The sequence below is a fragment of the Salvelinus namaycush genome, unplaced genomic scaffold, assembly GCF_016432855.1.
Source record: "Salvelinus namaycush isolate Seneca unplaced genomic scaffold, SaNama_1.0 Scaffold929, whole genome shotgun sequence".
Classification (NCBI taxonomy): Eukaryota; Metazoa; Chordata; class Actinopteri; order Salmoniformes; family Salmonidae; genus Salvelinus; species Salvelinus namaycush.
This window is the reverse complement of record NW_024061674.1, coordinates 82,212-93,196: the sequence shown is the minus strand read 5'-3', so window position 1 is coordinate 93,196 and position 10,985 is coordinate 82,212. Positions and strand designations below refer to the sequence as shown.

At 46.9% G+C, this 10,985-nt stretch overlaps 1 protein-coding gene across 1 annotated transcript; it reads left to right on the top strand.

Annotated features, from left to right (window-relative positions):
* Positions 1–372: 372 nt before the first annotated feature.
* LOC120043461 (glutamate receptor ionotropic, kainate 5-like) lies at positions 373–9,663 on the top strand (the record flags this gene model as incomplete). Its single annotated transcript, XM_038988047.1, has 9 exons — positions 373–600; positions 1,162–1,275; positions 1,657–1,766; positions 2,226–2,399; positions 2,724–2,889; positions 3,850–4,075; positions 4,629–4,757; positions 4,960–5,126; positions 7,853–9,663. Coding segments are annotated over 9 exons (1,941 nt in total), but the record flags the coding sequence as incomplete, so codon positions are not given.
* Positions 9,664–10,985: the final 1,322 nt, after the last annotated feature.

Here is a 10,985-nt window from a genome sequence, read left to right as displayed (position 1 = left end):
ACGGTAGGAGCCAGGTGAACCAGTGTGAGTTTGTCAAGAACTGCAACGCTGCTGGTTTTTCATGTTCAACAGTTTCCCATGTGTATCAAGAATGGTCCACCACCCAAAGGACATCCAGCCAACTTGACACAACTGTGGGAAGCATTGAGTCAACATGGCCAGAATCCCTGTGGAACGCTTTCGACACCTTGTAGAGTCCAAGCCCCGACAAATAGAGGCAGTTCTGAAGGCAAAAGGGGGTGTAACTTAATATTAGAAAGGTGTTCTTAATGTTTTGTTCACTCAGTGTATAACCTAAGGTCATTTTAGTAAATCACATCAGTCTCCTACACATAGTAATGCCAGAGTTGACATGCATCCCTCTGTCCCCTCCCTATCTCCTTCCTCTCTGTGCAGGAGAGCCCCTATGTGATGCGTAAGGGGAACTACCAGGAGTACCAGAGGAATGACCAGTACGAAGGCTTCTGTGTGGACATGTTGAGAGAGCTGGCAGACATCTTGAAGTGCTCCTTCAGGATTAAACTGGTGGATGATGGGCTGTATGGAGCGCCTGAACCCAACGGGTCCTGGACCGGCATGGTGGGAGAGCTCATCAACAGGGTGAACACACACACACACACACACACACACACACACACACACACACACACACACACACACACACACACACACACACACACACACACACACACACACACACACACACACACACACACACACACACACACACACACACACACACACACAATAATAAGAGACTATGTGTGCTTAATTAGGTCACACTTCAATCATACTTCAATTACCACAGTGTGGTCCCCATGTGTCTCTTGCCATTGTGCTGCCCTGCTCCCCACTCTCTCTGCTCTCCTGACTGATCAAACCAGACTAATCCCATGTTCATCAATTAGGCTTTAATTTGAACAGCCAGCGAACAGTTCTGCTGCAGTGCATCTCTGGTTCTATTGTCTCTCTGAAAACAATTTTTCTCTCTCTGTGTATGTGTCACTCTGTCTTTCTCCCTCGCTGGGGTGGAGGGAACGCCATTGGCTCATAGGTGCATCTCCAAACCAGGGGTCTCTGACCGAAGTGTTGGTTTGTTGTCATCTATTTCTGACCCTCTATCTCTCTCTCTCTCCTCTCCTCCCCCCCCCCCCCCCCCAGAAAGCAGACTTGGCAGTAGCAGGCTTTACCATCACGTCTGAGAGGGAGAAAGTCATAGACTTCTCCAAGCCCTTCATGACGCTAGGAATCAGCATCTTGTACAGAGTCCACCTGGTAAGACAGACACACCAGAGCAGTTGGGTGTATTGGATTCCCCTAACTGCTGTTTGTGCTATCCTGTTTATTTTATGGGCCGTGACAATGCATTTCTTTGAGGCTATCGAGGATATCTGAATCTGATTTGGAAAGATAGAATGGATAGGTCTTATAGAGTTCATGGTTGTACATCGCACACGTTTACCGTTCAACTCTCTGAGGCTTACATTTGTTGCATTATGAACAGTTTAAAATTGCAGAGATGATTTGCTGTACAGTTGCAGGGAAGAACACTGCCCCTCTGTGGTTGAAAGAGGAACTACATGACAGCTATGTAATGTAATGTAATGTAACAGAGCCACTCCAACCTGTCCTATCTCTCTCTCTGTCTTGTTTTAGGGGAGGAAACCGGGGTATTTCTCCTTCCTGGACCCCTTCTCTCCAGCCGTTTGGCTCTTCATGCTGCTTGCCTACCTGGCTGTCAGCTGTGTGCTCTTCCTGGCTGCAAGGTAAGTGCATGAAAGAGCACCACAGTAACCCAGGGCAACAGGAACAGGAAACTAGTGAGGAACTCTGGGATTGTTTGTGCATTTTGGTTGACATAATTGAATAATAATGAGTTTTAGTAGCTTATATACACACCAAATTAAAATGCCTTGGTTGATATAGATATATGTTGTGTACAGAGGTCCTTATGGTCCTTTCTCTCCTCTACACTTTTAGAAAAAAGGTGCTATCTAGAACCTAAAAGGGTTCTTCGGCTGTCGCCGTAGAAGAACCCTTTGAGGAATCCTTTTTGGTTCCAGGTAGAACCCTTTTGGGTTTCATGTGTAACCCTTTCCACAGAGGGTTCTACATGGAACCCAAAAGGGTTCTACCTGAAACCAAAACGGGTTATCCTATGGGGACAGCCAAAGAACCCTTATGGAACCCTTTTTTCTAAGAGTGTTCTCCTCTCCTACTTCCAGGTTAAGTCCCTATGAGTGGTACAACCCCCACCCATGTCTGCAGGGGCACAAGGACATGCTGGAGAACCAGTACACCCTAGGGAACAGCCTGTGGTTCCCTGTAGGAGGCTTCATGCAGCAGGGCTCTGAGATCATGCCCCGTGCCCTGTCCACACGCTGCGTCTCAGGGGTCTGGTAAGTCTCAGTCTCTGTGTGTGTGTGTGTGTGTGTGTGTGTGTGTGTGTGTGTGTGTGTGTGTGTGTGTGTGTGTGTAGATGGTGGGTAAGTATGTCTCAGTCTGTATGTCTCAGTCCGAGTAAATGTCTCTCTGTCACCCTCTCCTCTCTCATTTCTCTCCCTGTCTGTGATTCTGTCAAACTCTATTTTCTCTGTCTTTCTCTCTCTATCTGTCTCTCTCTCTGTCTCTCTCTGACGGTGTCACTTCTCCCTTTCTTTCCCTCTCTCTATCCCCCCTCTCCTTCTCTTACTCTCTCTAACTCTGTCTCTCTCTTCTCCCAGGTGGATGTTTACGCTGATCATCATCTCCTCCTACACGGCCAACCTGGCAGCCTTCCTGACCGTCCAGAGGATGGAGGTGCCCATCGAGTCTCCTGACGACCTGGCCGACCAGACCAACATCGAGTATGGCACTATCCACGGGGGGAGCACCATGACTTTCTTCATGGTACGGCCCGACGCTGGCCCTGGGGGGCGTATGTAGAGCTTTGAATGGAGAATGACTGGGAGGGAGGTGTGTGTGTGTGTGCTGTTGTTCTAGTATTTGCCGACCTGTCTCAGATCGCTCCTATTTGTATTTGTGTGTATGGTGAGGTGGGTATGTGGTTGATCACAGTTTGTGTGTGTGTGTGTGTGTGTGTGTGTGTGTGTGTGTGTGTGTGTGTGTGTGTGTGTGTGTGTGTGTGTGTGTGTGTGTGTGTGTGTGTGTGTGTGTGTGTGTGTGTGTGTGTGTGAGAGAGTGTATTTGTTTCCCTATTTGCTGGCATGTCTCTGAGCTCTTGTTGTGTTCTTTATGGCTGTTAGTGTTAAGTGGCTGAGTGTCAGTGTTTGCTTATGTAAGAGCTGCTGGCATCTGTGTTTGTCAGTGTATTTGGACTGTGTGCTTGATTGTGCATGTGTGTTTGTGAGTAAGTGTTTAGGTGTGTGTGTGTGGGGGTTAGAGTGTGAGTGTTTGTTTGTGTATCTTTATTGTGTGTATGTTCATTGTGCTTACCCAGACCTCCCTTGATGCTGTATCATCCCTCTCTCCACCTCTTAACTGTACCTCTTAACTGTACATACTACCGAAGAGTCCTTCACATCCAACCCACATCTCACCTCTTTTGTTGCATATACAATACTGTATCTAACTGGTTGCTGTTACCTTGACTCTGTGTCTATGCTGTTCCTTAGCATGACATATTGTATGTACACTACCACCTGGCGTTTGATTCAGCTGCATCTGGATAAAGGATAATGCATCTGTTTAATTATGAGTAAATATGAGGAAATGTATATATCTCTCTTTTCCTACCCTTCCTTCTCTATCCCTTCTCCCCCCTCCCTTCTCCTCCCTCCCCTTTCCCTTTCCCTTTCCCACCCCTCCATCTCTTTCCTCCACCCCCCCCACCTCCCTCCCCCCCTCCAGAACTCGCGCTACCAGACATACCAGCGCATGTGGAACTACATGCACTCCAAGCAGCCCAGTGTGTTTGTGAAGAGCACGGAGGAGGGCATTGCCCGCGTGGTCAACTCTAAATATGCCTTCCTCCTGGAGAGCACCATGAATGAGTACTACCGCAAACTCAACTGTAACCTCACCCAGATAGGTGGTCTGCTGGACACCAAGGGCTACGGCATCGGCATGCCACTGGGTGAGAGAGGGATGGAGGTATAGGGGGAGAGAGGGATGGAGGAAGGTATGGGGAGAGAAAAGGATGGGGGGAGGGAGGTATGGGGAAGAGAGGAATGGAGGGAGGAAGGAAGGGAGGTATGGTAGAGAAATGGGTGGAGGGAGGTATAGGAGGATAGAGGGATGATGGGGAAGGATGGAGGGAGGTATGGTGGAGAGGGATGGAGGGTGGGATGGAGGGAGGTATGCGGGGAGAAATGAGAGAGGGATGGAGAGAGGTATGGGGGAGAGATGGATGGGAGAGATGGGAAAGAGGAGAGATGGGAAAGAGGAGAGATGGAGAGATGGGGAGAGGAGAGATGGGGGAAAAGGAGAGATGGGAAAGAGAGAAGAAGAGATTGTGTGAGAATGGTGGTGAAATAGAGGGAGGATGGGAGACAGGGAGAGACGGGGGAGTGGTACAACCCACAACATCTGGATGAGAAGGGGAGGAGACCACAAGCCTTTTAATTCCTCTTCCCCTCCATCTTTAATCCCCTCTTTCTCCTCCTCCCTCTTTCCTTTTGCCCTCCCAGGATCTCCGTTCAGAGAGGAGATCACTATGGCCATCCTGCACCTGCAGGAGAACAACAGGCTGGAGATCCTGAAGAGGAGGTGGTGGGAGGGAGGACAGTGCCCTAAAGAGGAGGACCACAGAGCCAAGGGTCAGTACACTACTCTGTTTCCAGTGTCTTTGCAGCTTTGTATCTCAACTAATGTCTGTGAGTGTTCTGAATGTACTGTAAGATGGGAGATTACCAGGGTTTGTGGTTTTGTGTGTGTAACTGTTCTTGTGTTAAATCAGGGGCATATTGGTGGTACTGTATGTGTGTGTGTATTATTAACCATCATGTCTCTCCTCCACAGGTCTGGGCATGGAGAACATCGGGGGTATCTTCGTGGTGTTGATCAGTGGCCTCATCATCGCTGTGTTCGTGGCCATCATGGAGTTTGCGTGGTCGACGCGCTGCTCTTCAGAGACAGACGAGGTACGCCCTCACTCCTGCCCTCGCCGACACCACAGACCCATCCCAGTAGGTCCCCATGGCAACACACCAACCCTGACTCCCCATCCTCTGTCGTGCAGCGTGTGTGTGTTTGTTGGGCCGCCTCTGGAACTGTGTGTGTTTGAATATGTGTTCGTCGGGCTGCTTCTAGCACCATGTGTGTGTATGTTAATCAGTGTGTGTCTAGTCTGTGTGTTTCACTGTTGGGTTTGCTATGTATTGTGCATGGGTGATGAGGGTGGCTAGTTTTACAACTGAACCTCAAATGAAGCAGGACAGATTTCTCCTGTAAGCAGATCAGGGTCCAGTCACATGTTGTGATGTTGTGTGAACGTACTTGTGTTGGCATGCTATAGTACTAGCGTTGGTGTGTGATCGCGGGAGGGTATTTTGACTGTGATCAGAATGTGTTCATGTTTAGTACAGGGTATGGATAAGCCAATATTGTGATGCCAATATTTGCTTGCTTAACCTTTAACGAGTCACCAACCCGGATCCGGGATCACCCCCCACTCCCCCCCCACTGAGTAGCATAGCTAGCATAGCGTCACAAGTAAATTGTAGCATCTAAATATCATTAAATCACAAGTCCAAGACACCAGATGAAAGATACAGATCTTGTGAATAAAGCCACCATTTCAGATTTTTAAAATGTTTTACAGGGAAGACACAATATGTAAATCTATTAGCTAACCACGTTAGCATAAGACACAATTTTTTTACTCCAACAGTTTTTTCCTGCGTCAGTAGCTATCACTAATTCGACTAAATAAAAATATATATAGCCACTAACCAAGAAACAACTTCATAAGATGACAGTCTGATAACATATTTATGGTATAGCATAGTTTTTTTTTGAAAAATGTGCATTTTTCAGGTATAAATCACAGTTCTACATTGCAGCTGCAATCTGAAATAGTGCTGACGCAGCCAGAACAATTACAGAGACCAACGTCATATAACTAATTACTTATCTTAAAACATTTCAGAAAAATACACAGCGTACAGATATTGAAAGCCCAACATCTGGTGAATCCAAACAATATTTCAGATTTATTAAATGTTTTATAGCGAAAACAAAATGTAGCGCTAAATTAGCATAGCCACGCCAGCCAGAACCAGCTGGGCGCCCCCGACCAGTTCACATGCACGACAGATATATGAAATAACATCGTAAATTGGGTCTTACTATTGCTGATCTTTCATCAGAATGTTGATCAATGTGTCCTTAGTCCTGATGAGTCGTTCAATCCATTCATAATGGCAACTTTCCCTCTTCATTTAGCATATGTACTGGTCGACTGGCCAAAGTAAAAAAAGTCACAGAACGGAACACGGCAAAACTCCCGAAAAAATTCAAATAATCTGATTAAACTATATTGAAAAAACATACATTAAGATGATATGGTCACATGTATCAAACAAACTTCGAGACGGAGATAGTTTTCATCCGTAACGGCAGCAAAACAGTAGACAATCGCACCTCCAAATAGCGCGAGTCAGAGAACCGGAAGTTGTCGGTCACGCCAAAGAAATAGGTCTTATTTCACGTCAGTACAAGGTAAACAAAAAATTTCTCCTCTGACGTCCTCTTGACACCCAGAGGAAGACGAATGAAGTGTGTTTCGGGTCATAGGTGGCGTGACCATATATAGGCAGAGCGTTGAAGCGAGCATACACATCTTGCATTCTTCTTCTTGGTCAGGGAAAGTGCTGTCAAATGACTTCTGTTTAACTCAGAGACAAAATTGAAACGGTTTTAGAAACTATAGATTGTTTTCTATCCAATGGTATTAATTATATGCATATAGTAAGAGCAATAATTGAATAAGAGGCAGTTTAATCTGTAGAGGAAGTTATGCTAATGCGAAAACAGCACCCCCTATAGTGGCAAGAATTAAGAAGCAGTGTGTAATGATTTCCCTGGCATTAAATGTCACGATCTATCTTCTTTTACATGCCTCACATGCTGGTACTCTTCCTTTCCATTCTTGGATCACTCCTCGCTCTGTGTGTGTCTGCCACACCTGTCATTCTGTCAATTAGTGTCTGTTTTCTGATAATGAATACTGTTTCTGTTTGTGTAAGAGTATTATTCATCATTGTTATGATTTTGTGGATTAGAATATTCCATAATGTCTATGTCTATATGTCCTTGATGCATTTTGTTGGAACTTTTTTGCAAGTGTGTGATGCTGTTGGAATGTTAGAGGTATGTGTGTGTGTCTGTTTGGGTCTGTGTTTGTGTGTGTTGTTTGTCTACATGCACCTCAGTTTGCGGGCCTGCCTGTTTGTTCATAGTTCCTTATGTACCATTATATATATTATATATAATGTGTAATGAACACAATTTGTTCTGCTCAGTTGGTAATTTGTATGGATTGTATTAACTCTCTCTGCTTTTTGGATATTCTCCAACCTCTATCCATCTCTACATCTCCGCTCATTATCTCCAAATAATTTCTATTCATTAACACTTTCATTGCCATCCCTGCCTTTTCTACCTTTCTATACCCTCATTCGGTTCTCCTCTCCTCCTACCATCTCTTTTACTCCACCTCCGCCATGTTTCTGCTTTCCTTCTCTTTTTTGCTTCCCCTCTTTCTTCCCCCCACCTTCCTACTCTCCCCCTCTATCTCTTTCCCTTTGCCTTCCCTCTTTTTCCCCCCGTCTGTCTACTTTGCTTTGTGGCCCCCTATCTCTCCCTATTCTCCCCTTCCCGTCGTCCCTCTCTCTCTCCTCTGTTCTCCCAGGTGTCTGTCTGTCAGGAGATGCTCACCGAGTTCCGAAACGCTGTCTCCTGTAAGAAGAGTTCCCGTTCCCGTCGTCGCCGCCCCCTGGGCAACTCCGCGGCCCTCCGCCACCCCACCCGCATCGCCCTGGGGGCCCAGCGGCCACTCCGCCTCGTACGGGAGATGCGCCTCAGCAACGGCAAGCTCTACAGTGGCTCGGGATCCCTGACTGGGGGAGCAGGGGGGCCAGGAGGGGGTGTAGGGGCTGGGGGAGGTCCATCAGACATGGGCCCTGGGCCTCAGCGACTCCTGGAGGACCCTCTGGGGGCTAACACCACCCCTCCTCACCCGCCCCAGCCTCAGGCCCCCGTGGCGCTCCCTCGCAGCTGCACGCACGTCAGGATCTGCCAGGAGTGCAGGAGGATCCAGAGCCTGAGGTCAGGGATGGGGTCCACAAGGATCCCCCCCTCATCTGCACCTCTGCCGCGCCTGCCCCCTCCTCCTCCCCCCTCCTCCTCCAACACAGACAGCGAGGGGGGAGGGGGGTCCAGCCCCCGGCGGCTCCCCCACAGCACCCCTGCACCCTGCCTACCCATACCACCCCCACAGAGCAGCACCGACACAGACCTTCTGGGGAAGCAGGACTAAGACTGACGAACTAGGAGGGGCTGGAGGGTATATGGGGGCAAGTTAATGGTGACTTAACTGATGTTTTGAGCTGCTCAGTGACACACTATTCTCTGACCCTCTGTACATTGGCCTCCAGGAGGGAACTACAGGGAGAGAAGGAGGGAGAAAGAGAGAGAGAGAATTAGAGGGATCAAAGACGTTGTGAGACGTGTGATGAAGCAATGGAAAGGATATATTTGCACAGATACCAAAAGACACACCCATACAGAAGGAGAAAGAAGGAGAGACTTCCTTTGCTCTCCAGCGCGCTGCCCAGCTGGTTCTGATGTTAGCCCAGTCTGTTCACAGAACCATGCTCCACTATGTTCTGGTTTTGTGGTTTACTTGAAGATGGCTGCTCGGTTCTTATCTTGACTTACCAGTGGACCAATCAGGACTGAGCTACACTGGATAAAGTAGTCAGGTAACGCACATAATTTGATGCCAGACCTACTGGTTTCTCTGTTGGTCTCTCCCTGTTCTCCCCGCTCTCTCTCTCCATCTCTCTCTCTCTCTCTCTTTCCCTTTCCATGGTACCACAGACTCATCTAGAGCGGCCAGCTCTTCCTCTCTGGACGGTGACCACTGGAGGAGGAGCCCACATCGATCCTGGAGGACCTTAAATCTATGTAACATACAACAACAGAAGACTTTTAAACTGACTCTGAGAATTATATGATTTTCCAGATTTTTTTGTTGTTGTCTTTGTCGTTTGGTTACCATTGTTCTAAGTGGAAGTTACAGAAAAATAAAGACTATATATGTGACTAATGTGGTGGATCACGACACACTATGAAGACAAGACTCCCCTGAGGTTTACTGTGTGGAGGAGGTGTTTTGTCCCTCCGGGGACCCCGTAGCTGCTTTTGAAACGACATTGAAGAAAGCAGATTTGGCTGGAAATTAGTTGTAACAAAGTCAGATATGCATAATATAATTTCTGTGTGTGTGTGTGTGTGTGTGTGTGTGTGTGTGTGTGTGTGTGTGTGTGTGTGTGTGCGTGCGCGGAGAGATCTGTCCTTACAGCAAGTGAGAGGAACAAATGATCATACCAAGTATATGATAATCAGAGGCTTTGCGATGTGAAATAACTTGTTATCCTGGAGAATACTTGCCAAGCCTTTTCTCCTCTTTACCTCTGTTCATAGCACAGAGAGAGAGGAAGAGGAGAGAGGAAGATGAGAGAGAGAGAAAAAGGAGAGAGCGATGGAGAGAGGAAGAGGAGAGAGATAGAGGAGTAAGAGAAAAAATAGGAATGCAACAGAGAGGAACAGAGAGATAAAGGAGGACTGTATTTGAATGACAAATCCCTAATGGAACTACTTCCATAATGAGATTTGTCCTGATCTGGTAATTCTGGGCAGCATCTTGCAGGGGGCTTGGCCGCGCTGCCGGGAGGCTGGGACTAAAGCTTCCCTGCTCTACATCACATTGAACTGGCTGTCTGCAGCACAGACGCCTGCCAGAACTCCACACAGAGCTCCACACCACCCTGAGCCCTCTCATTACAGCCTGTGGAGCTTTAGATCTGGTAATTATTCCCCTTTAATAACTAATAGCCACACAATGACTATGGAGGAGACGGAGGTCATGGTTTAATGTTATAAAAGTATGACGGGGAATAATGTTACAGGGTTCAAGCCTTTCTGAGGCTTTCTGCTGCCTCTCTCACACATACACCACAGATCATCATACACACACACTGACAGACATAACCATGCAACCTAAGAAATACATAATTATTTATGTTTTTCTTCTCTTGGACCCACAGTGCATCCGTGAGCCAGACACACACATCTGCATAGGTCACCACTCTAGTCTCAACTCAATGCTGTGAAACCATTGGATGGCTTTCTTCCAATACACTTCATCTCCTTTCCTACACAACAATTGATCTTACAGGGATAGACAGCTGGTGCATCTCTAACCGGTCTTTTCACCTATCAGTGGTGAAGAAGGAAAGGAGATAAGAAAATGAAGACCTTTGAGTATTGGGACATATAACAATGTCAGGGGGGGAAGGAGGGGTAGCCAAAGTGAATCAGAGGGGTGTCTGTGAGGGGAGAGAGTTTACTCAACAAAACAAACAAATAGTTTCTGTTAACTTTTCAGTTCTCTGTTATTTTTTCATATTTCTATACTAGTGCAAAATGGATTATTAAAAGAATGATGTTGAATATTATGATTCAATTTGTATTATTATTATTCCTATTGAAGTACGGATCTATAGGAGGATGCTGCTGTTTTGGGGAGATGGGTGGAGGGTGGGCAGGGGTGGGTTGATAGAGGTGAGGGGTGACGGGTACGTCCTCTCGATAGCAGCAACCTGATGTTAAATCCTATAGACACACAAACTCGTTTGGAATAAAAAATATTCTAACTGTCCAAGCTGGCAAGATGTATCGTCTGTTCCTGCAGTGTTAAAGTGTGTGTCTGACAATTTGTCTTTTATTGTATGTTTTTCAGTTTCAGGGTGAGCACCTAA